General features: G+C 39.9%; 1 protein-coding gene across 17 annotated transcripts in view; it reads right to left on the bottom strand.

Annotated features, from left to right (window-relative positions):
- The window catches only part of LOC142599150 (erbin-like), a 157486-nt gene that overhangs the window by 42151 nt on the left and 88769 nt on the right, over positions 1-26566 (bottom strand). For all 17 annotated transcript variants that reach the window (XM_075738855.1, XM_075738870.1, XM_075738864.1 and 14 more), the window contains 7 exons: positions 16802-16858; positions 7086-7149; positions 5205-5279; positions 2981-3125; positions 2474-2546; positions 1176-1305; positions 728-843 (listed from right to left, as the gene is read on the bottom strand). In XM_075738855.1, coding sequence (XP_075594970.1) covers positions 728-843; positions 1176-1305; positions 2474-2546; positions 2981-3125; positions 5205-5279; positions 7086-7149; positions 16802-16858 — 660 coding nt within the window. The remainder of the gene's footprint in view (positions 1-727; positions 844-1175; positions 1306-2473; positions 2547-2980; positions 3126-5204; positions 5280-7085; positions 7150-16801; positions 16859-26566) is intronic.

Genomic DNA, 26566 nt, shown 5'->3' with positions numbered 1-26566 from the left:
TTCAATACACATGCATTCCAATTAAGAAAAAAGTGCTACACCTGAAAAAAAGTGCTGTTTTTCCCCAAGAAACATGTATGGGAATGAGGCTGCCCTGGTAAATGAAAGCTGTGGCATTAACAGATAAATCAGGCTATAGATGGAGTACGGAGAAGCTGGATTGGCAGAACAGGATGGAGAGCTCACTTATCTCTCCCAATACATTGAAATTCTACAAATTGGCAATTTGCAAAAAAGAAATGTTTTGACAGTTTTTAATGACCAGCTCTAATAAAACACAACTCCCTTCTTCCCCCTTCTCCAGCACACTCAAGTGTTTTACAATATACTGTGATACTGTTTTGTGTCCTCCATATGCAATATAGAAAGGTATTAATTTTTAAGTAAGAATCAAAGTTTTATGAAAATAACCAAACTAATTCCCTAGAAAAATACATGCTAACAATCATCAATGTTTTGAAGCTGTGCTTCAATGCATGTGATTAAGACATTAAATTAAATACAGCTTAATACAATGGAACAGCAAGATCCAGAATACAACATTAATACATTAAATGCATGCATCTCAGTCAGCTTCTAAGCTCTGGGTGAGATAAGGAAAGATAGCATAATATATTCATGACAATACCTCTACTTACATTTGGGGGACAGATATCAGTTACGATACAATATATGCAATGCTATTGCATTTTACACAGCTTCTATTTGAATTAATGTATTCACAAACCTATTGTCACTCAGATTGATGACTTTTAATTTATGCATATCACCCATTTCTTCAGGGAGAAATTCAAGCTTATTAGAATGCAGAAACAACACTGTTAAATGTTTCCAGTTTCCAATCTGAAAAAAACCCCAAAGAATTAATTCATCTTCACAACTCTAAATACACAAATTTTTAGTGTTTTAAAACAATTAGTATTACAGCTATTTTTGCTTTTTAAAGATTTATTCTTACATATTAAACCTTATTTTAGTTTCAATACACTAGCTACTTCTTGCTTAAAAAAATTTCAGAATTTCATTATTTGAAAGTTTGTATATTTGTATACACCTGCCTTTAAAAACATACACACAGAAAATCTACTCAAGAATTACTAACTTATCAAAAAATTGTACAGACTATATAGTTTAAGATACATTAAAATTTTACAGTTTTGTAACTAAATACATACCTCTGATGGGAGCTGTGTTAAAAAGTTATGATCTGCAGCAAACGTCCTTATGTTAGAGAGTTGCCCAACAGACGAAGGCAATGTTTCAATCTCATTGAAACTACAGTCCAGTTCTTCTACTGATAGTAACCTGAAGAAAAAAAAGAAAAGAAGAAGAAAAGAAGAAAAGAAGAAAAGAAGAAAAAGGAAAAAAGGAAAATGAAAAAGGAAAAATGAAAAAAGAAAATAGAAAAAAGAAGAAAAAAGAAAAAAGAAACTCCTTTATACAGGTTAATTCATCCAACATTAATTGAATACTTTAAGTTTAAATGAAGTTAATACCACTATCAATTACAAATCTCAAATTAAATTCAAAATAAAACTCTGAAATCCAAGGGAATTCAATTCCAAGAGAAATCTTTTACTAATTGCCTAAATTGTATTTGGGTTTTGGAGTTTTTTTGTTGGTTGGTTGGTGGGTTGCTTTTTGGTTTTGTTTTTTAAAGTTTCCTTTACACTGTCCTCATAAGAGAGCTTTCAGTAAAAACAGGGGGGTCAGCAACATCAAATATTTGTGTACTACATGAAAACGTGCTAGTGCAAGGCACTGAAAACATTCGGAGTGGGACACATCATAGCCAAACAGGAGTTGAGTGCAGTTTCTGAACAAGAAAAGAATTTAAAGAGTTAGAGACAGCAAACCTAAGACTTTGGCAGCAAAGAAGTATTTTGTAAATTCTGACAACAAAACAAAACCTACATTAATTATAATACAAGAACAGAAATTGGAACATATACCCTTCATTTGTACAGCACTTAATTCTGAACCAATTATTTTTGCTGTCATTTTCAAGTTTTAAATTAAATTGCTGAACACCAAATTATACATTAAAAAATCCTGCTGATTAACAGTTGAAAATTCTCCTTATAATATAAAAAAGATAAATGTGTGTGTTCAGATTCATTTTTTACAAGATCATTTGCAATATTTACCACAGCTATGTTACTGCCAAAAACCCACTTTCAGACAGCTGACTGCCTTTTTAAACATCTTATTTTCTTTCATATTCAATTTTTCTTTTATAAATTGGTGGCTGCATTAATGAGTGAGGAACATAGGTCTTTTGATATTAAATATTATGTAAAGAACATATATGCTGTGAACTAGAAGTAAGATATGAAAGCACTTGCTTTCAATTTTAAGACATGAATATATAGAAAAAAATCAAGTAGGTGTAAAAACATTCAAAAGAGGAGCCACTGTTACAGAAAAGTGTGCAGAAAGGCAATGCAACCTTTTATTCAGCTGAAATACCTACCCTCCTATAGAGTCTGGCAAATAAATTAATTGGTTTTCATCAATTTTAAGTGTTGTTACCTTCTTCAGGGAACCTGTAGTAAAATGAACAAGTAAATTAAAAAGGACATTTGAGTTCATTAAATTTAGTTTTAATTTTAAATTAAGGGGGGAAAAAACCTATGGGCAAGCAACCACATCTGTATTCCCTGGCATGCCTATGGTGCTATATATCTTCTAAGGAAATAAGCAGATAAGCTTACAGAACTTGTTTGCCAGCCATAGGGGAAGGTGATCTTTTTACTCTTACAGTCGATAGTTTCTCATCCATTTACAAACTACTATATAAAGTTAAGAATGCCCCAAAACAAATATAAATGTTATTATTCAGCTACACATTACAGCTTTATCCAAAACAGGAACTTTAAATCAATTGAAACTTAGATCTAAAATGCCATTTGTCTATTTTCAAGTGTTCTATGCCTAAACTATAAGCTTTTAAGAACATGAATTAACTGAAAATACAAACCAATAGACTCTGGCAGTTGCTGAAGTGAATTACTGGATAACAGTAGGTCTTGTAGGCTTTCACAACCTGAAATACCTTCTTCAACTACTTCAATGTTGTTTTTAGAAACATCCAAGTAAGTCAGTTGTTTCAATGTTCCTATGAACTAAAAGCAAGAGAAAATAATGCATTCTAGGAAGTGCAAGTTCAAAACAAAAAAAGCCAGCAGATTTGACAACAAACTGTCTCTCAAGTGTAATGCCACAGGAAAAGAGAAAACCTATTTATAGTGCTGAAATACAATTTTATGCAAAATATCCAAACTTTATAATCAAATATTTTGTGCAGATATGCACAGTTGATGTTTTTCCACACACACAGACACACCACAGTTATTCTGCAGGTGTCTCTAAAGTCAGTCTGCTGTAAATTCAACTGTTTGATTAGATATCACGAATCAAGTGACTAAAGCTTTAGAACAGACTTCAGACATGTAGATGTACACAGTGTAGCATTAGGACATAATTAAGGCTCCAGTAAAGGAGGAATAACCCCAAGCACCAGTACAGGTTAGGGGTTGACCTGCTGGGAAGCAGCTCTGCAGAGAAGGACCTGGGAGTCCTGGTGGACAACAAGCTCTCCATGAGCCAGCAATGCGCCCTTGTGGCCAAGAAGGCCAGTGGTATCCTGGGGTGCATTCAGAAGAGTGTGGCCAGCAGGTCGAGGGAGGTTATCCTCCCCCTCTACTCTGCCCTGGTGAGGCCACATCTGGGGTACTGTGTCCAGTTCTGGGCTCCCCAGTTCAAGAAAGACAGGGAACTACTGGAGAGAGTCCAGCGGAGGGCTACATAGATGATGAGGGGACTGGAGCATCTCTCTTATGAGGAAAGGCTGAGAGATCTGCATCTGTTTAGCCTGGAGAAGAGAAGACTGAGAGGGGACCTCATCAATGCTTATAAATATCTAAAGGGTGGATGTCAAGAGGATGGAGGCAGACTCTTTTCAGCGGTGCCCAGTGACAGGACAAGGGGCAATGGGCACAAACTGGAACACAGGAAGTTCCATCTGAACATGAGGAAAAACTTCTTCACTTTGAGGGTGACCAAGCACTGGAACAGGCTGCCCAGAGAGGTTGTGGAGTCTCCTTCTCTGGAGATATTCAAAACCCGTCCAGACGTAATCCTGTGCAACCTGCTCTAGGTGATCCTGCTTTAGCAGGGGGGTTGGACTAGATGATCTCCAGAGGTCCCTTCCAACTCCTAATGTTCTCTGAATTTATGTGATTCTGTGAAAATTTTTTAATGCTTATTTTTGCCTTTTGTGTAAAACTGCATCCTACTTAACCTCAAAAGCCACAATGAATCCCTAATTGTACTAAACTGAAAAAACAAACCAAAATACAAGTTTTTATTACATTTCCACATGAACCAAGAATAAGCTTAAAGATTTGTGAACACTACTAAAATCTTCACAGGGAAGACGCAGTCTCTTTCACAAATAGTTTTACTTTTACTGTAGAGTAGAAAGGTTTAATACATCCACTCAACTCTTCAAAGAATTAGCTGAAGTGAGGAAAGACAGTTGAAAGACTACTGATCAGGCAAGAAACCCGCACATCAGAAGATTGCCAGTGATTTTAAGTCTGAAAACAGACCAGCTGCTTCCCAAATTTCAAATACTAGTTTACTTGATCATAAACACAGGTTCACAAGTGCTACAATAATAGGTCATCCTGGACCTCATGTAATTCTAAGAGATGTCAGGAAAACCTGGTTTTAGTCAACAGAACATTTTCTCAGGAACTGGCTATATTCCTTGTATACATGGCAAAAAATTCTGAACAGTCATTGCTTCTTTTAAAACTGTGATGAGTAAAAATTCACACAACATATATATCCTGTAAATTCCTGCTTGCTGTCTAACATAAAATAATTCCTTTTTGGAAGGACTAGTCAACCCTAAATTTCATCCAGGATTTGATGTAGGATTTTTACTCATTTCCTAAATTGGAACATAATTTTTAGATGAGAGGATTATAACTTTCAATGAAAGAAAAGCTGTGTACACAACTGTCATGATCAGCGACAATTTCTAAGTAGACTAGTCAAGCATTTAAGTGGCATTTAGCCTTTTGGCTTTAAGTAACATTAAAATTTTACAGTAACTTTAACATATATGATAGCTGACAAAGCAAATACCACTGTAAATTAAAATACTAAAAGTTTAACACAGTAAAAGGATTTACCCCTGGAATAAGTGTTAGTCTATTACCATCCATCCAAAATTCCTTTAACCCACTCAGTTCTTCAAGTACTTCAGGCTGTAAAGGAAACAGTTTTTAAAAAATTTCATACAAAAATAGTGAAAGGCAAAACCAACTTCAGTGATTCCTCTATTGAAACTTTAAGTAATGTCTTATAGCTGTTATATATACTGTTTCATTGGGTCACCAAATAAACCCCAGATAATTCACTTTTACAAATGTAAATACATACTAGATATACAAAAATATTTTAAGAACTTGATTATAGCACTAAATAATTCTTACAGGAAGTGTTAAGTTTTTTATACAGAAAGTATTATTTTTCAACTGGAGCACACAATAAATAAATCTTATATGTATAATTCCCCCTCTCACAGAGGTCTAAAACCCCTTAAATTCCATCAACTCAGAAGAGCTGTTTTTCAAAAACCAGTTTTTGCAGTTTTGGGGAAATGGGAAAAAAAATTTAATTTTATAGCAGCAAACAAAGGGTGCATCTGCCTGATACAAGCAAACCACTCTATCCATAAAGTGAAGTGCAGGATATGCTCCCACTACAACTTAATGTTAGAACTATCTTATGTATCAGGGAAAGACCATGTCTTGGTAAACAGCCATGCTGCATATGCTTTCCTATTTAAACTTCCCTCCTGAGAAAGTAATACAAAATTGGTGCTACTGCACCTTAACAACTACAACCAAGTTCAGTTAAACACAGAACTCAATTTTGTTATATTGTAAGTGTACAGTATTCCTGCATAAATTGCAGTCTTGGCTCCTAAAAATTAATTTTCCAAGAGAAAATCTTAACTGAAGACTACCTTTCAGACATATCTTTACCCAAAAAGCAGTTTCAAACTTTTCTGCGCATTTACCTTATGATCTTAATGAAATAAGTTACCAGTAGTTGACTCTTCTAGATAAAAGGCTGGTAGAGATGAAGCAATCTGCCAAAAATATACCCAAACAGGTAATTTTACAGCCTATACTTAGTTCCTGGCTGTTATGGCTTAATGTGGGCCTGAGCATGTTAGTTTAAGGCTCCCACATGAATATCTACAGTGTAATGAGAATATGGCAGTAATGGTAATGTCTGGAAGTGTAATACTAAAGAACAATTCCTTAAATACACTTCCCTATCTGCCAAACCATACAGCTAGGTAAGTGTTGAGCTCTGCATGATCTGTGGCTAATGAAGTACCCTACTGGTGGCACACAGAGGCTTGACTTTGTTATACGGCAAGTCAATATGTTCCACTATACTTCTATTTCAATTCTCTTATACAGGAAAGTACTTGTAGAAGCAGAGGGATGTTAAGTGATTGTAAATGGAAGATGTATTTGTCTGACATCATGAACAGGAAACAAACAGATTCATGTTGAAGGAGAAATCTGAGCACCTCAACTGTAAATACTATTTTGAATAATATTCAAACTTATAATTAATATAGTTTCCATTGGACCTAAATAGTTTGTACACACTAATAAAAGTAGGTTATGCACAGCTTTTAAAGAACTTGCAACATTAAATACATGATGACCAATAAGTGTTTAGAATTTATTTTAAGTCAAATGATTATGTTTATAATTCAAACACATATTACCATTAACTTTTTATCAGTAATGTAGCCACACTATACCACAGTGTTTTATTTTGAAATTGAAAACACATACTCATATTCATAAGAATATGCACATAATTTTTATAACAGGCTATATAAAGTAGTATAAGGTATACATAATATTTGCTCAGTAGCAAAACTCTTAAAGCTGATTTTTACATTTTCATATTGATTAAAAATAGATTAAAGGATAAAGAGATTTATAAAAAATATAAAGCCCTGTTACTTAGGCAAAACTCACCACTTCTGTGAATTCATTACTTCCTAAGTCCAGTCTCTCCAGCTGAGTCAGTCTGGACATGGTTCTGCACAGGAAGGGGATTAATAAGGAATTAGATTTAAGAAAATACCAGTTACATCCAATCTTCCTGTATTCATACAAATATATTATTTTAATCAGTATTAAGTAGTGTTGCTGTTCTGTTACTGGACTGATATCTAAATAAGGTCAAATTTTCACACACTGTTCAACTAGGTACACATTAATGATCATGCTGACTGTGACTGTCACACAGAGTACACTGCAACTCATCTACAGATTAGTTAATAAAAAGACCACTAGAGTCATCCTTATGATAAAGAGTAACTGAATTTACTCTTCGAGTGTCTTTCATCTCCCCACATAATCAGCATTCTCAGTAGCCACAGGCTGGTTAACTACATGTTTTCCTCCCAAAGACAGAGCACTGCCTAATGATTAGATAAAACAGAAAAGACCACTGTTGAATCAGTAACCACCAACACCTTTCTCCCTCTCCAGGCTGCTGACAAAGTTGCTTCCATATGATATGGTCTGGAATCCTAATTATTCCTCTAGCCCTACAACAAATCAGATTACTAAATTGGATTTCATGACACATCAATACTCTTCAAGCCAACTTAGGGCAAAGATTAAATCAATGACTGAAATAAAGTAAAATTCATTCTTTCAAGCTGTGTTTTTGCAAAATTTTTCCTCCATTTAAGTTTACTTTGGGGACCCCATAAAGAATATGTACATGGTTGTCTACACGATCAATCTACAGCAGTACTACCTAAAAATATTTTCAAAGATGCTGTGAATCCCTCATATGGCATTATGTTCTGTATTTATTTAATAATAGCTTTCAGTAGAAGAATATATCAAAAACTTTCAAATATAAACCAAAAGTGTGTACATACTATAAAATTATGGAAAAACTAAATAAGAGCTTCTAACTGGGAGAGTCTTTTGTATTATCAGAATATAAGTATGAACACTAATATCTTTAAAGTTGTTCTTCAAAGACCTTACACTATTACAGTTATTCTGAATACACAGTTCAAAAATTACATTCTACTGAAAAATGTCTTATTTATTGAAAGTAAGTTTAAGTTAATAATAATATTATTCATTAATCTCCAAAAAGGATTACACTCAACATCTATCTATAGACTTGATTTTCATTATGTTATAGCAATCATGCTAGGGACAAACTAGGCATAAATAAGACATGATCAAGACAAAAGCAGAAGCCATTTTTATTGCACTGCACACACAGTATACACAAGCTTTAGGGGAAAGCCTTTGTCATGGTTTAGCCCCAGCTGGTGGGATGGGGAGGAGAATCGGAAGACAAAGGCAAACCCCATGGGTCGGGATAAGGACAGTTTACTGGGACAGCAAAAGGACAGGAAAATAACAGCAGCAGTACTTAGAATATACAAAACACGACACGACACTCAGACCATCCCAGAGCCTGTCCCGGAGCTGTGCCGCCCCTTCCCGACTAGCCCCCTTTTATGCTGAGCATATGGTATGGAATACCCCTTTGAGTACTTCAGGGTACCTGTCCTGGCTGTGTCCCGTCCCAGTTTCTGGTGAAAATTAACTCTATCCTAGCCAAAGCCAGGACACCTTTAACTCATATTCCCACTGTCTCAAAGAAGACAAAGAAAAAAACCCCAAAACATGAGAAGGCTACCTCCAGAAGAATCCAAGAAACATTTTTCCTCATTTCTAGAAGCTCATAAATAGGATGAACAATAAGCCAATGGCTAAAATTCATTTTCTGAATTCTAACAAATTATTTAAGTCCCTCTGAAATACTGCATAAGCTGAATTTCTTAATGCTTTATGAGACTGTGCAAATACCAACTTTAGTGCCATATGCTATGAATAAATTTGCCCCAATGCGTCTCCCTGAAGCACAGCTGAAGACTCACTTAAAGGATCCAGTGTATCATTCTGCAGCTTTCAAAACTTTGTGGGCAACACCATAATCTATTTTTACTCAGGGCTTCAATTTAAAAAGGTTTTCCATTTCTTCTGTTTTCAAGCTATGCTAGCTAGACTGTGTGCTACTAGAATGAGCAGTCCAAAACTCCACTGACAATCTAAGTTTCAGTTTCAAAAAGCAGATTGAGGGAGAACACAGCTATGTGGGATAGAATTTGACAAATTTGACAAAGAAAACTTTATATTTGCAATAGACCATTTTCCCAGCTTTCAGCTACCTATCAGATAAATGCCTCAAATAGTCTCTGCATATTTTTGCATTACTTTCAGTAGAAATAATATTTTTATTTAGTTGGTTTGCATTATGATACTGCCAGTTTTGCAGTCTCTGGTTATGGATAAGCTCCAAGCAAAATGATAGATTTGGCACAAAGCAAGGTTGATTTAGTGTGTTGGCATTAATTACCCATTTTGATTAACAGTCCTTCAAGTGCTTTATGCTTTAGTGTTAAAAATTATGTGCATGTTTAATTCCGCAAGAGGGCTAGCTGATTTTGTAGAAGTTTATCCAAATACATCTCTCATTACAAATATGAAAAGTAGCAGCTATAAGTATGAAAATATTAAAAAGGAGAGAATGACAGGGAAAACGTTTCTATTCTATAGCAAAAATATTAGCATGTACTGCTACATCATATTAGCTTCAAAAAACCCCCCAAACACACACCTTTGGATTTTCTACACTGTTTAAAGCTGTAAATTATGTTCCTTTTAAAACACATACTCAGGTTTGGGAAACTGTAAGTTCAAATTTCCTGACTGGCTTCTGTTCTGACATAATAGTTAAAGGCAGGCCACAGACACCTTCATTGGCCAGGTCAACTGCTGCATGGCTGTATTATCCTGAAAGGCAGAATCACCTCTTGCACAGTACAGACACCAAAACAAATTTTTCTCCCCAGTCTACATCATACACATACAATATATTTTTCCAGTGCCTCACTGTAGCAAAATGCATATTAATGTGTTAAAACTAATAACTAAAAAAGTAGTCTCAAAAGCTTTCATCTCCCTTAACTGAACCACAAGAGTACCAGAAGAGAATAATAAAGGTGGCAGTTCAGCATGTACTGTATGTAGATTGTTATGGAGGTGCTGCAGAGGACATCACCATGACAGTTGCTGTTTAGTTTTTGAGCAAGGATGAAACCCTGAAAACAATGAAGTCAACAAAAAAATTCCCAGCAATGTCAACAGAAGTGTTTGGCTTAAATATATTAGAGCATTTGTTTAAGCATCTCTTATCACTAAAAGAGATTTCCGTATACTACTCTTTTTAAAATATTGGACATAATTCATGCTATTAGTGTTAATTACAGCATATAAGGTTAGAGTAATTGTATTTTAAAAAAAAATCTATATTAGCTATAAGCTTTAATTATAACTGCTGTTCCTCAGTTGGGAGTAACTTAATTAAGAGAGCTAAGAGCCCAAATTAAATGTCCTCTAATTTTTTCTATTGAAAATTAGTAATAGGCTAAAGAGCAATGAAATAAAGAGACTATGTATATCACATGAATGAGTAGAATGTTTCACACTTGGAAGATTTAAATTCATGCTTTCTCATGGTATAGATGTCCTGGTTTTGGGCTAGGATAGAGTTAATTTTCACAAGAAGCTGGGAGGGGACACAGCCAGGATAGCTGACCCAAACTAGCCAAAGGGATATTCCATACCATATGTAGTCATGCTCAGTATATAAGGGGGGACCTGGCCTGGAAAAATGACTTCCAAGTCCTTTTTGCAAGAGGTGAGTAGTGACTATGATGAGCAGGATTAGAGGGGCCCTGCCTCCAGCCAGGTGGAGGAAAGGGACAACACGGTTTATTGGACTGTGTGGATCCGATGGCCTGGCACGTCAGACCCACAGGAGTACAAGGCCCTAGTGGACACTGGTGCACAGTGTATCCTAATGCCATCGAGCTATGAAGGGGCGGAACGCAGCTCTATTTCTGGAGTGACAGGGGGATACCAACAGCTAACCGTACTGGAAGCTGAAGTAAGCCTAACTGGGAATGACTGGGAAAAGCACCTCATTGTGACTGGCTGTACATCCTCAGCATGGACTACCTCAGGAGAGGGTATTTCAAGGACCCAAAAGGGTATTGATGGGCATTTGGAATAGCTGCCTTGGAGATGGAGAAAACTGAACAGCTGTCTACCTTGTCCGGTCTCTTGGAGGACACTTCTGTTATGGGGATGCTGAGGGTTGAAGAACAACAGGTGCCAAGTGCTACCACAATGGTGCACCGGCAACAATATTGCACCAAGACTCCGTGCTTCCCATCTGTGAGCTGATTCACCAACTGGAGAGTCAGGGAGTGATCAGCAAGACTCGCTCATCCTTTAACAGTCCCATATGACCAGTGTGGAAGTCCAATGGAGAGTGGAGGCTGACGGTAGACTATCGTGGCCTGAATGAAGTCACACTGATGATGACTGCTGCCATGCCAGACGTGCTGGAACTTTAATATGAACTGGAGTCAAAGGCAGCCAAGTGGTACACCACAATTGATATTGCTAATGCATTTTTCTCGATCCCTTTGGCAGCGGAGTGCAGGCCACAGTTTGCCTTCACTTGGAGGGGCGTCCAGTACACCTGGAACCGACTGCCCCAGGGGTGGAAACACAGCCCCACCATCTGCCATGGACTGATCCAGACTGCACTGGAAAAGGGTGAAGCCCCAGAGCACCTGCAATACATTGATGACATCATTGTATGGGGCAACTCAGCAGAGGAAGTTTCTGAGAAAGGGAAGAAAATAATCCAAATCCTGCTGCAGGCTGGCTTTGCCATAAAGCGAAGTAAGGTGAAAGGACCCACACAGGAGACCCAGTTTTTAGGAATAAAATGGCATGATGGGCGTCATCAGATCCCAATGGATGTGATCAACAAAATAACAACTGTGTCTCCACTGACCAACAAAAAGGAGACACAGGCTTTCTTAGGTATTGTAGGTTTCTGGAGGATGCACATTCCAAATTACAGTCTCATTGTAAGCCCTCTCTACCACGTGACCTGGAAGACGTTTCAAATGGTGCCTGGAGCATCGACAAGCCTTTTAACAAATTAAACAGGAAATAGTTCATGCAGTAGCCCTTGGGCCAGTCTGAGCAAGACCAGATGTAAAGAATGTGCTGTACACCACAGCCAAGGAGAATGGCCCTACCTGGAGTCTCTGGCAGAAAGCACCAGGGGAGACTCGAGGTTGACCCCTGGGGTTTTGTATTTGAGGACGCAGAGGATTCAAGGCCCACTACACTCCAACTGAAAGAGAGACATTGGCAGCATATGAAGGGGCTTGATCTGCTTCAGAAGTGATTGGTACTGAAGCACAGCTCCTCCTGGCACCCCGACTGCCGGCGCTGGGCTGGATGTTCAAAGAGAGGGTCCCCTCTACACACCATGCATGCAATGCTACGTGGAGTAAGGGGGGTCGCACTGATCACACAGCGGGCTCGAATAGGAAACCCCAGTTGCCCAGGAATATTAGAAGTAATCATGGACTGGCCAGAAGGCAAAGATTTCAGAATATCACCAGAGGAGGAGGTGACACGTGCTGAAGAGGCCTCACTGTATAATAAACTGCCCGAAAATGAGAAGGGATATGCCCTGCTCACTAATGGGTCCTGTCGCATTGTGAGAAAACATTGAAGGTGGAAGGCTGCTGTACGGAGTCCTACATGACGAGTTGAAGAAGCTTCTGAAGAAGAAGGTGAATCGAGTCAGCTTGCAGAGGTGAAAGCCAACCAACTAGCTTCAGACATTGCCGCATGACATAAATGGGTTTTGCTCAAGGACCTGGGTGCACTTGGTGGGTGATGCGGAATGGTGGGGAAGTCCCATGTGTACCTCAAGGGGATCTGATTTTGGGTGAGAATGGACAATAAATTAAACTGTATGATGTTAATTGCTAAATAACCCTGTCATTGTGCATTATCATTGCTACAATTGCTATATGCTCTATCAACAGTATTACAGTAAGAATCACCCAAATTAATGAAGGATGAATGCTGCGATGATGGAACTAGAACTGGCCTTAGCAACTGGTGCCCAGCACCTTCCTTGAAAATCAACATCTTCAACCCACAGACCGCAAGCATGGACCATGCCAGATACACCAGCTGCGAGTTCTGGATGCAGCATGCAACCGTCCAACAGCACACATCATCACTCCTGCCCTGAGAGACTGTTATGACAGATGGAGCCCAAAGTCACGGACTAAATGAACTCAATGGACATCATAGAGAGATGGCATATAGACTAAGGGAATGATATCTCTGTGTGTGTGTGTGTATATATATATGTATAAAAAAGACAGGGAAAGTAGTGATTATTTGGGCAGTGTAGGGTCTGGGCATGACATAGATGGTACAGAATAAGGGGTGGATAATGTCCTGGATTCAGCTAGGATAGAGTTAATTTTCACCAGAAGCTGGCATGGGACACAGTCAGGATAAGTGACCCAAACTAGCCAAAGGAGGTATTCCATACCATATGACGTCATGCTCAGCATAGAAGGGGGCTAGTCAGGGAGGGGTGGCATGGCTTCAGGACACATGGCTCAGGGACAGTCTGGCTTCAGGATGAGTCTGAGCGTGCGGTCTGAGTTGTATGGTCATTGGGTAAGAAACTGCATTGCCCATCACCAGTTTGTATATTCTAAGTACTGTTGTTGTTATTTTCCCTGTCTCTTTTCTGTCTCAGTAAACTCTCCTTATCCCAACCCTCAGAGTTTGCTTTTGTCTTCCCGTTCTCCTCCCCATCCTGCTGGGGAGGGGTGAGCAAGCGGCCGCGTGGTGCTCAGCTGTCAGCTGAGGCTGAACCACGACAAACCCGCAGACTATGGGCATGGGCTGCGCCACATACACCAGCTGTGAGCTCCGGATGCAATATGCAACAATCCAACACCACACACCATCTCTCCTGCCCTGAAAGACTGTTATGACAGATGGAGCCCAAAGGCACGGACTAAACGAACTCAATGGACATTTTAAAGGGATGGCCTATAGACTAAGGGAATGTTATCTGTGTATGTGTGTGTATACATATATTTATCTCAAAGGCAGGAATTGTGGTGGTGATTAATTGGAAAGTGTAGGATCTGGGCATGACATAGATGGTATAGAATAAGGGGTGTGACAGTTGTACATAAGAGGTTAAAAACATTGGTGTCCGCTTATCTCTTGTGCAAACATTGTGGATGGAGATCCGCAAGGTTGGTATGAGAAGCAGCTGAAGGAGGGAGTCTTACAGTAGCAAGACGGCCCTGTTTTGGCTAGAGAATGCAGAATAAACAGATAGGTGGTTTCTACACAGAATCTTGAAGGCCACAGTGCCCAGAGTGAGACCTTTTGCTTCATTATCTGTGAAATGAATGTTAAAGTTGACACCCCTAAGTATGATAATGAGCTTAAAGAAGTACATGCTAAACATATATGACTATAGTACTCGACTCTCCACCCAAATCATGCTAAACGTCACTCCGGGGAGGAGAACAACTGAGGTTAGGGTATAAAGGATATTGAGGAAGTTACCCCTGTCGAGAGGAGAAGAAATTGAAGACCCTGAAGAGGCATTTGACAGGCTGTGCTCCTCCTCTTCCACCCAAGACAGGGATGCCTTCTTGGTAAGCATTGTGCCTTCACCTTTTGGTGAAGAATACCCAGGATAGCACTTTGCTAGCATTATAATCATATATTAGCACTACTGCAGTAAGTGCATTTATCAATGTCGATTCTGAACTGTTTATATCTGTTGCTTTTATAAACTTTCTATTAGTTTCAACTTTGCAAAACTGTCTCAATGAAAGTCCTTTAGGGGGCTCTGACAGGCAAACATTGACTCTGATAAGTGGCTACACACATAATCCTTTAGACATGAACCGTTGACCAAGTCTGGGACTAAGACTGGACCTAGCCGCACCTAGGCTCCTCTCTGAGAAGGAGTTCAGAAAGCAAGGGGGTCCTTTCTGAACCTCGTGACTCAACGGGAGGGCCTCCCTCAGCCACACATCAGTCATACCCTTTATGTAACAAGGGGTGGATAATGTCCTGGTTTTCGGCTAGGACAGAGTTAATTTTCACAAGGAGCTGGGAGGGGACACAGCCAGGATAGCTTACCCAAATTAGCCAAAGGGATATTCGACACCATGACTCATACTCAGTATATAAGGGAGGAGCTGGTCAGGGAAAAAGGGGTCACTGCTCAGGGATGAGCTGGGTATGGGTATCTGGGTATGGGTATCGGGTTCCAGGCATTGAGCAAATTGCATTGTGTATCACCCATTCTGTATATTCTAAGTACTGCTGCTGTTACTTTCCTCTTCCTTTGCTGTCCTAGTAAACTGTCCTTATCCCAATCCATGAGTTTTTTACCTTTTTCTTCTGGCGTGGTGCTTAGCTGCTGGCTGCGGCTAAACCATGACAATACATTTCATTCCAGATGCGAGTTTTGACATTTTTAGACAGCAGACACCAAAGTACTGTATTTAGGCACACAAAAAGGGATTTCCAATGGAACATACCCCTTGTTCATGTCTTAGGCACACAGTTAGCTAGAGTCACTAGAAAAGCTGGCTGTTGTACTTAAAGGGCTGGCAACTCACACTTCAGCCTACTGCATGCAAGTCTCTGCTAGCATATGAGCTGGACAGAATGAATATTCAAGTGTTAGTGCCTCCTCTTCTCTACCAAAACATCTGAAACCAGTACCTCTTTACCAGTGTCTGTTGCCAGAAGAGGACCCCTTTCATTGCACACCACAACATGTTCAGGACTCTACAGCTAGTTATTCACATCCCATCTTTAAGATCTTTGTTTCTCTCTTCATTGACCTTTTATACCTCTGTTAACCCACTTAGAACTCCAGAGTGCAAGTCAGAAAATTCAGAGAATTGCTCTAGCTCATAGAAACAGCAGGAACTGCAATATTGTCAACCTGGGTTTGTTTGATGAAATGAGTGAGAGTTGCAAGGCAATGCTTAGAAAGGTGCTAGATTTTAAGAGATAAGTACAATTGCATTTACTGTTAAAACAAATACTATAACAATTTCCATAACTATTTTACAATTACAGAAAACACGTCTGACTAATATGCTGCCATTATGTTAAACAAGCCTTTCGCATTATAGAATACATACTGCATAACAGACTGTGCAACACAGTAAGGAGTTTTTACTTTCTTCAGCAGCGAAGTATATTAAACAGAAAAAAATTTGTTCACATCATGTGAATCACATTCTCTCAGTCATTCTGAGCAAGCATCTCAAACTCCACATTTGATTTAGAGATAATGTCTAAGTTTCAGGCATTCAGCCATCAGAACAGTACCCAGACAGGCATCTGGGCACCAATACAATGATGTGTGCAAAAAGCATCAGACACTTCAGAACAATCATCCTGAAGTGCCCACATGCTGACTTAAAAGCTTGATAGGTAGATCAGAAATCCAGAGCTGGAGAGGGACAGAAAAAATTCAGAAATCTTTGAATATGCAAATCTCTGAATAGGAAGACCAGTGAGTCTGAAGAGAGATATAAATTCAGCAGTATGAAAGGAAAGTTCCTTGTGAGAACTTAGTCCAGTTACTTAGCTACACATTTTAAGCTGTGATCAACTTTTTGATATGGATTACATTATTAGTATAACTACAGAAAAAACCTTCCAAAGTATTTTAAATAAATTTCATACATACTTACTTTGGCAATATTTTTAACTGGTTTTCTCTAAGTTCCAATACTTGGAGTTTAGTTAATCTGTAACAGAAAAGCATAAGAAATTATCACAATATACTGTATTTTATGACAAAAGTGACTCAGAATTTATTTACATAGCTAAATTTCAAAAAAGATCTACAAGTTTGAAATATTTTTTTGTGTAAGAATACAAGTATGTTTTGTGCAGAAATCTGCATATTATTTTAAATTAATTTATTCATTGGGGTTTGGTTTTGGTAAAGCAGCAAACAAACTGGATCTTGCCTGCTTTTCTGTATCTGCTTGAACACAGTTGTTTTCCTTCATCCCATAGATTTTAAAGCACTTCATTGGATTAATTATGGGTATGTGTTATCATCATATACAGAAATACACAGGAAATAAAAGAAGAAAGGCAGGATCAGTCTGCACAAGTTAACATGCTGAATTTCTAATACAGGCAATGTATCAAACCATTTCATATAAAAAGCCTCATCACAGGAATACCTGTGGTCTTCCACATTGTACAACCAACCTTTACATTCATCTTGTATTTCCTTCCATATTCTCTTTCTAGTCAGCTTCTTAATCCATTTTGATATTTCTATTAGAAGGCAGTTTGACCTTTCTTTCAGTAAATCCTTGGTTGCAAGATAAATAACCTCTAGATCCCAACTGCTTGGCCAACATAAGTTCAAAGCAGTCTTGACATTCAAGCAATGTACCGTCCCCAGTGGAATTTTTTGCATTAGGACAAAAGCAACAAGACTATCTTAAATGAAATGCAGAAATAGTTTGGTTTAAATACAGACAGGGTTGTAAAAAGAATTCTACATGTGACCCATCAACAGCCCTAATACAACACAAAATAGGTCATTACACTCCCTGACTCAAAAAGGAGTTTAATGAACAGATCAGTCTTTCCTGAAGATGCTCATATGAGTATGTTGTGAGGACACAGACAAACCTTAACTCTCATTAAGTAGTAAGAATTATACTTAAAGTAAAAATAGAAAGCCTGAAAACAGTATTTATTTTTCCTCAAGACATTCGCTCATTTTGGATACATTTGAAAGTAGCAATCTGCCACACCTATGAATAACCTAAGAATATAATAGTCACCTTGAAATAGAGCAGAGTTCAACCTAGCCCAACATTGCAAGCAGTACTTACCATCCGGTAGCAACTGCCAGAGGGAAACCTCCTCCCACCAACTTCCCAAAGAAAAAACAACCCAGTAACAATGCTGAAAAAATACCATAATAAAAACCCAGTTCATGGTAATATCAATCTAGGACATAACTGGAAAGGACCTCCTAGCCTTCTTACCCTATCTGCATCCTAAGATATGAATCTGTGACAAAACAAAATTTGTTTGTTGAAGCACTCTCAGATTTCAGTGGTCATTTTGTGCTTGGACTTCTGAACCCAAGAACTAGATTACAAAGGGGCAAGTCTCATACTTCACTAGAAGATACTTCTGTGGCATCTTGTGCCTTGCATAACACCTAGATTATGCTCAAGGGTATGCTAGACATATAGGAAATATTTTCCCATAATTATTTACTATCCTAGTCTGCTGCAGGGCTTTCTCAATTCCCTGCCTTTTTTGCAACCAGGCAGGAGTTTTGCCTAGCAGCACCTCTATTTTAACATCAAGGTAATTATTTTTTCATATTGAGAAGATACCACATTTTCCTATGCACCAATACATGGGCAGAAACTGGGATCCCATGATAACAGCAAAACATTGGAAATATCAAACCAGGTTCTACAGACTTTTATCCCTGCATTTTACTAGCATTGTCTTATAACATTAACTTCTGTTTCCCAAAGCTTTTAATGTTCATGTTACCCACTGTAAATCTTCTCCCTCCCATATTCATTGCAGACTTGGATAGTATGCAACAGCAGGAGGCTTATTGTTACATCTTTAGTATCAAGGATTCTCAAAATATGACAAACAGAATGGACAATCTTCTCTAGAAGGGAGGAATAGTAGTCCTTTCTCTTTGGAGACTGCAGGTGTTGCTCTTTATAGTCCTATGATGAACTTAAAGCATCAATAGCAGAACTGTAGCTCTTGGCCACTTTTGGTATTAGATGATCCCCATTACCAGCTCAGATTAGGGCAGCCTCTGAAAAGGTAAACAGTTCAAGAACTCTGGAGAACAAGGAAGAAGATCTGCCTAATAAGATACCAGTTCTTCACATTAATAAGAAATGATTCACCACCACCACCTTTCTGATGCATCCCGCAACTCTGGATACCTGCTCAGCTTCTTACAGTTTTGTAGCAGGGCTCTTTTTAAACACTGGTCTAAAAATAAACAAGCACATTCAATCAACTCCAAACCCCTTTATTTTGAGAAGGCTTCAACATTCAAGCACTGCATTAGGCTCCAGTTGGTGTTTTGCTTTGATGACAGGGAAAATAGCTAGACAGTTTGCAGTTTTTCTTCACAACGTGTATGCAGTCAAATTTCTCAGTTGACAGCAGTAGAAGCAAACCTCCAATCATATGCTAAACTATTGTGTTGGTTTTGCGTGGCAAGGTTTTGGTAGCAGGGGGGGCTACAGGGGTGGCTTCTGTGAGAAGCTGCTAGAAGCTTCCCCTGTGTCTGACAGAGCCAATGCCAGCTGGCTCCTAGACGGACCCGCTGCTGGCCAAGGCCAAGCCAATCAGCGCCTCTGTGATAACATATTTAAGAAAGAGAAAAACAGTTAGAGAGAGCTTTTGCAGCCAGAGAGAGGAGTGGGAAGATGTAAGAACATCTGCAGACACCAAGGTCAGTGCAGAAGGAGGGGGAGGAGGTGCTCCAGGCGCCGGAGCAAGATTCCCCTGCAGCCCATGGTGAAGACCATGGTGAAGCAGGCTGTCCCCCTGCAGCCCATGGAGGGAGGATGAGGGGGTGTAGAGATTCCACCTGCAGCCCGTGGAGGACCCCACACCGGAGCAGGTGGAGACACCTGAAGGAGGCTGTGACCCCGTGGGAAGCCCGCGCTGGAGCAAGCTCCTGGCAGGACCTGTGGATCCGTGGAGAGAGGAGCCCACGCCAGAGCAGGTTTGCTGACAGGACTTGTGACCCCGTGGGGGACCCACGCTGGAGCAGTTTGCTCCTGAAGGTCTGCACCCCGTGGAGGAGACTCACGTTGGAGAAGGTTGTGAAGGACTGTCTCCCGTGAGAGGGACCCCACGCTGGAGCGGGGGAACGATGAGTCCTCCCCCTGAGGATGAAGAAGCGGCAGAAACAATGTGTGATGAACTGACCGTAACCCCCACTCCCCGTCCCCCTGTGCCACTGAGGGAGGCGGAGGTTGAAGCCGGGAGTGAAGTTGAGCCTGGGAAGATGGGAGGGGTGGGGGGAGGTGTTTTAAGATTTGGTTTTATTTCTCATTCCTCTACTCTGTTTTGCTTAGTAATAAATAAGATGAATTCCCTCTCTAAGTTCGGTCTGTTTTGCTCGTGATGATAATTAGAGAATGATCTCTCCCTCTCCTTATCTCGACCCGTAAGTTTTTTTTTCATTGTACTTTTTCTCCCCTGTCTAATGAAAGAGGGGAGTGATAGAGCGGCTCTGGTGGGCACCTGGCCCTCAGCCAGGGTCAACCCACCACAACTATATACATGCTCACCCACACTTCGTTGACTTTAGCCAGAACTCACTGTACTACACTTCTAATAAGCTAATTCATTAAACTGAAAAGATCACCTTTGGTGATAGAAAGGTTCATAGCTTTGTGACCTTGCTTCATGTTCTACTCTCTCCAGTTAACCCCAAGAGACTGCAGATACAAATATCTAAGTTCTTATGTGTAGAGCTACACAGAGGCTAGTAGGGAAACATTTTCAACTTCTCCTGGCTGGGAGATACAGGCTGCATCTAAACTAGTAATTTTCTTGCAGTAATTGATGAGAAATATTAGCCTGAAGCAGTTGTCACTTCTTCCATTATGACTGGGAGGGTTAATTCAAGTTTAATATAATAGTACACATCAAATACTCAGCCTAGTTGCTCTTTAAATTGCTGGTGTAAACACCCATGCTAAGCATCTGAATTGCTATAATGAAACTGAAAAACTAGGGTTTAATTCAGAAAATAAATACAGACAGAGAATTAGTCCACCTATACTAAAGGAAAAATAAAAGTCATAGTGACAGAATGTATATTTCCTCTGCCATTCTATCACAAAGATTTGTTATACTCGTATCAAAACATTTCATTTATCAACTGTAAAAACCCATAACCACAGAAACATTTACACATCACCTAAACACAAAACTATAAGTATACCTGGTGTAATGGTCTCAACAAAATTATTGTTGCAGGACTGTGATTTTATGTAACCAACTTTGCTTGCTTTTAAAATGTAGCTCAACTTTTATTTAAAACAAAATCTCTATATGAACACTTTGCCAGGATAAGATCAATATTCTTCCTAAATCTGATTTATTTAACTATACAATCTGTAAAATTGTAGAAGAAATATATAGCAGGTATACTTAGAAACTCACTGTTCAACAGCAGTCATTCCTTAGAAAGCTAAAAATATTTCAGAGAGATGTTCTTTATTTTTCACCTCCCTTGCAGTTTTGCCAATGCAGAAATATTTTTTTAAAAAATCATAACTAAAATAAAAAGGCAAGAGGACTGAAATATATGCATCCTATAGCAGGTTGCATTTTGCAAAAATTTCAGCAAAATTACATATATTTAACTAAATTAAGCCCCAAATTTGATCATCATTGTACATTTATGTAAAAAGATATCCCAAAACAGATACTACTAAAATATCTACTACTGCAAATACTACTGGTAAACTGTTGAGAAACAAGATTAAAAGTAAATTCATTGCAACATCACAGTAAAAAGTCTCTGGAAGCAATATCCCACTATGGACAACATTCTCAAAGTTTTTAAAATTACACTGAAGATAAACTCCTTGCTTATCTTAAACACCCATCAGTAAATAATGTTTCCCTTTTAAAGCCCTGTATCAACATTAGCATGCAGTGACCTTCAAGTTTAGAATGCTCTGCTTATATATTTGTATATTTAAATGCAAATATACATGATGTATTTAGATACAACAGATATGGTTTTCTTAGGTAAGCACAAGCAATTCTCAGACTTCTGTGCGCTGGCATAAAGGCTAATTCTAGGATCTGGGCCAATATTAATGCATTCAAATTAAAATTTGGGAGTGGAGGAAAAACCCCACACTTTATCAACTCAGAATTCCAAAGGAACTGGCACATTTACTCAAAAGTCTGGTAATTTTTAAGAAGTCCAACAGGTTGGACTGGCACAATATCACTGAAGGACAGCAAGTATGTAATGCTCATAAAGGGGGAAAAAAGATTGGATAACCTTGACCTCAGTATTATGCAAAGCTTCAGCACAAATTTTCAAGGAGAGAATAAAACATGGAGGTAAAATGTAACAAAATGCTGCATGGATATATTAAAAGTAGTTTGCATCACACAAAGTTTTCTTTCCTAAGCATCAGGCTGAATATTACTCAGAGGTGCTCAAAGACCCATTATGGGACTATCCTATTCGATGTTTTTTTAACAGCAATCAAAGGATAGGAAAAATGTTTAAGTTGGCTGATGCCACAAGAGACAGTCACAGACGATACAGTGAATTATTAGGACACTGTAGGGGAAAAAACTGTACAACCATAAGGACTGAAAAAAAAGGGACACAATGCCACAGTACTAAGTCAAGTACTTATGATTTCCTTGTAGAGTCATCAGTCATTTTTAACAACTGAGCTGTCCAATACATTAGTCAATCATGTGGGAAACTATAGGCATGTGGGACACTAGGCAGCTGCAAAAAGGGCTAGTGGAACACTAGATTGTAACCACAGACATTTCCAAGAGAAACAAGAAGATAAACATGACATTGTACAAACCATGAAGAGATCTCAATTTGAATTCTAAATATATCTACATACACTGTCATCCTCTGTGTGTTGGTTTTGCGTGGCAAGGTTTTGGTAGCAGGGGGGGCTACAGGGGTGGCTTCTGTGAGAAGCTGCTAGAAGCTTCCCCTGTGTCTGACAGAGCCAATGCCAGCCAGCTCCAAGACGGACCCGCCGCTGGCCAAGGCCAAGCCAATCAGCGCCTCTGTGATAACATATTTAAGAAGGAAAAAAAAAAGAAAGAAGTGGCAACTTTTGCAGCCAGAGAGAGGAGTGAGAAGATGTAAGAAACTCTGCAGACACCAAGGTCAGTGCAGAAGGAGGGGGAGGAGGTGCTCCAGGCGCCGGAGCAGAGATCCCCCTGCAGCCCATGGTGAAGACCATGGTGAAGCAGGTTGTCCCCCTGCAGCCCATGGAGGAAGGATGAGGGGGTGTAGAGATTCCACCTGCAGCCCGTGGAGGACCCCACACCGGAGCAGGTGGAGACACCTGAAGGAGGCTGTGGCCCCGTGGGAAGCCCGCGCTGGAGCAAGCTCCTGGCAGGACCTGTGGATCCGTGGAGAGAGGAGCCCACGCCAGAGCAGGTTTGCTGACAGGACTTGTGACCCCGTGGGGGACCCACGCTGGAGCAGTTTGCTCCTGCAGGTCTGCACCCCGTGGAGGAGACTCACCTTGGAGAAGGTCGTGAAGGACTGTCTCCCATGAGAGGGACCCCACGCTAGAGCGGGGGAACGATGAGAGGAGTCCTCCCCCGAGGATGAAGAAGCGGCAGAAACACCGCGTGATGAACTGACCGTAACCCCCAGTCCCCGTCCCCCTGTGCCGCTGAGGGGGGCGGAGGTTGAAGCCGGGAGTGAAGTTGAGCCCGGGAAGATGGGAGGGGTGGGGGGAGGTGTTTTAAGATTTGGTTTTATTTCTCATTCCTCTACTCTGTTTTGCTTAGTAATAAATAAGATGAATTCCCTCTCTAAGTTCGGTCTGTTTTGCTCATGATGATAATTAGAGAATGATCTCTCCCTGTCCTTATCTCGACCCGTAAGTTTTTTTTTTCATTGTACCTTTTCTCCCCTGTCTAATGAAAGAGGGGAGTGATAGAGCGGCTCTGGTGGGCACCTGGCCCTCAGCCAGGGTCAACCCACCACACTCTGTCAAAAGAAAAAGAAAAAAGAATTCAAACTGAAACTAGTTCCAAGATCTATTAATATAATCAGGCATAAAGGAAAACCTTCCATACCAGAGGGAAACAGATTTTTGTTTAGTCTAACAAATTAAAAGAGGAATATGGGAATATGGGAACACTATAAAAACAGCAGGTGAGAGAATGGGAGACAACACTTATGAGGGCAGCAATTAAACTGTGGAACAAATTAATATAAACAGTCAGAGAGAAACTGATGTGGGAAACCAGGTTTCTAACCTGAACTGGTGGAACAGAGACCCTGACACATGGAGCAGAAAAATCTAGCTACCTTTAATATGATATTGGCTTAGTTTTTAAGAGGCATTATTGCCTAGAGTTGCCAGTAAGAGCAGGCAACAGAACTCAGTTACTTCATGTGTTCTGATATAATGAAGAGTAATAGCTATAAAGCCATATACAAAACAACTGATGCACCAAACTGGAAGAAGTTGAAGGCTTGTCCTGGATGGGAATAACTAACAATGCTCTAAATATCTCAAAAACTTCTACCAGAGCTTTTTCTCATATTCCAAAGTACAAGTTGTATATCAGACTGTTTGCATTAGCAAGTGTTTATAGCTAGTTGTAAAGCTGTGGGGTGGCAGAGCAGTCTGATCGCTTAAAAAAACCAGAAGTGATCAATGTCAAAGGGATCTGAACCTTACTTTGAAATTACATGTTACCAAATTCATTGTTTTCTAATTTATTGGATCTAAACATTATCTTCCCATAGAATAGTATTTATTGAGTGCAATACTGTGCAGTTAAGCAGGTAAACATATAAATACTTTGAATTCATTTAAAAACAACTGATGAGAAAAGTCTTAATTTCAATTTCATTCTTTTGGCTACAAGCTAGGATGCTGCAAGTCACTATTTATATATTAAAAACCAAGGCCGAATTCTTCATAGCTATTAATGAGAATCACTACACTGGAGAATTTGTTTTCAAGTTGCTTTCAATAATTGATTTATTCTTAAGCAGATAGTAATTATTGACTTCACCATTTACATAGCCATTAAGCATTACAGAAAAGGACAGTGAAGAAGAAAAAAATTATAATGAGGCTTTTTAAAGCTACATGTAAGATTAACTTCTTAGAAGACAAACTGTGTGTATTGGGTCTGGCTGAGATGGAGTTAATTTTCCCCACAGCAGCCCTCATAGTGCTGTGCTGTGTATTGGTAGCTAGCAAGGTGCTGATAACACACCAGTGTGTTGGCTACTACTGAGCAGTGCCAGCACAGCATTAAGGCTGTCTCTCCAACATTTCTCCCCCTCTCAGCAGCAGGCTGGGGGTGGGCAAGATCTTGGGAGGGGACACAGCCAGGACAGCTGACCCAAACTGACCAAAGGGATATTCCATACCATATGACATCTGCTCAGCAATAGGAAGCTGAGAGATAGGGGGAGGAACTGGGGGCATTTGGTTTTTTTACAACATTTGTCTTCCAGAGCAACCGCTACGCATACTGAAGTCCTACTTCCTGGGAAGTGGCCAGACATCTCCTGCTGATGGGAAGTAGAGAATAATCTTTGGTTTTGCTTTGCTTCTGCACGCGGCCTTTTGCTATATTAAACTGCCTTTATCTTGACCCACGAGTTTGGGGTTGTTTTTTCCATCTTATTTTTCTCCCCTCCCTGCCTTGCTGAGGAGGGGAGTGATAGAGCGGCTCTGGTGGGCACCTGGCATCTAGCCAAGGTTAAACCACCACACTTCTTTTTGGCACCCAACATGAGGCATGACAACAGTTTAGTATTAAGGGTGCTACAGCTATAGTAGTTATTAAGTTGCAAGCTCCTGTGCAGGTCACGGGGTTTGTTAGCTGTGCTGCTTCTCTCTATTTTGCTAAACTTAGGAACATGCTGATACAAACAATGGCTGCTCTGTGCTTTGGCCTGGTGTTGACGATCTTACTGTGCTGGGGGAGCTATTTTGTGGGGAGGATGAAGGAACTTGGGAGCATGCTAGTACAAACAATGGTTATGTGCATGGCCCTGGCATCGATGTTATTGCTGTGCTGGGGGAGCTATCTTGTGGAGACGATGGGGGAATACATCTCTCTCCCCCTACCTGGGATGGATGTGGATGGGTTTTAATATGCAGGCTCCCAAGGTCCTTGTTCACCCTTACGTGAGCTGTTTAATATTACTAATTAATACTGTTGGTGTATTATGTGTTTTGTGGAATTCGGTCTTGTCCTGGTGTAAGAGAAGACAACTTTTGGGTGAAGTGATACTGAAATGTGCCCTGAGGCAGCTCATCCCTGGGTGGCAGGGTGTGTGGAAGGATTTGGGCAGGTGCCTAGGATGGCTATCACCTCCCATAACCTGGGACGTGACACCTGAACAGGCAAGCAACCCTGGCAAACTGACATGCCACCTGATAGAAGGGTGCCTTGCCTACCCCAATGAAAACCAACAGCTTCTAGCACTGTGCTGGGGCCTGGCCTGTGCCTATCGAGCCACAGTGCAGTACTCTCACAGGGCTGTGGTTGAGGCAGGGACCCAAACCACCTCTGAGAATGCCATGACCGAGACTGGGATACAAGTTACATCTGAGGACACGATAGTAGAGATAGGGACCCAAACTGCATCTGAGGACACCCTGGTTGAGATAGGGACTCAAACAACAACAACAACAGTAATTGCCCCA

This window comes from Balearica regulorum, chromosome W, assembly GCF_011004875.1.
Source record: "Balearica regulorum gibbericeps isolate bBalReg1 chromosome W, bBalReg1.pri, whole genome shotgun sequence".
NCBI classification, from domain to species: domain Eukaryota; kingdom Metazoa; phylum Chordata; class Aves; order Gruiformes; family Gruidae; genus Balearica; species Balearica regulorum.
The sequence above is the reverse complement of the archived record's forward strand: the minus strand, read 5'-3'. Positions and strand labels throughout refer to the sequence as shown.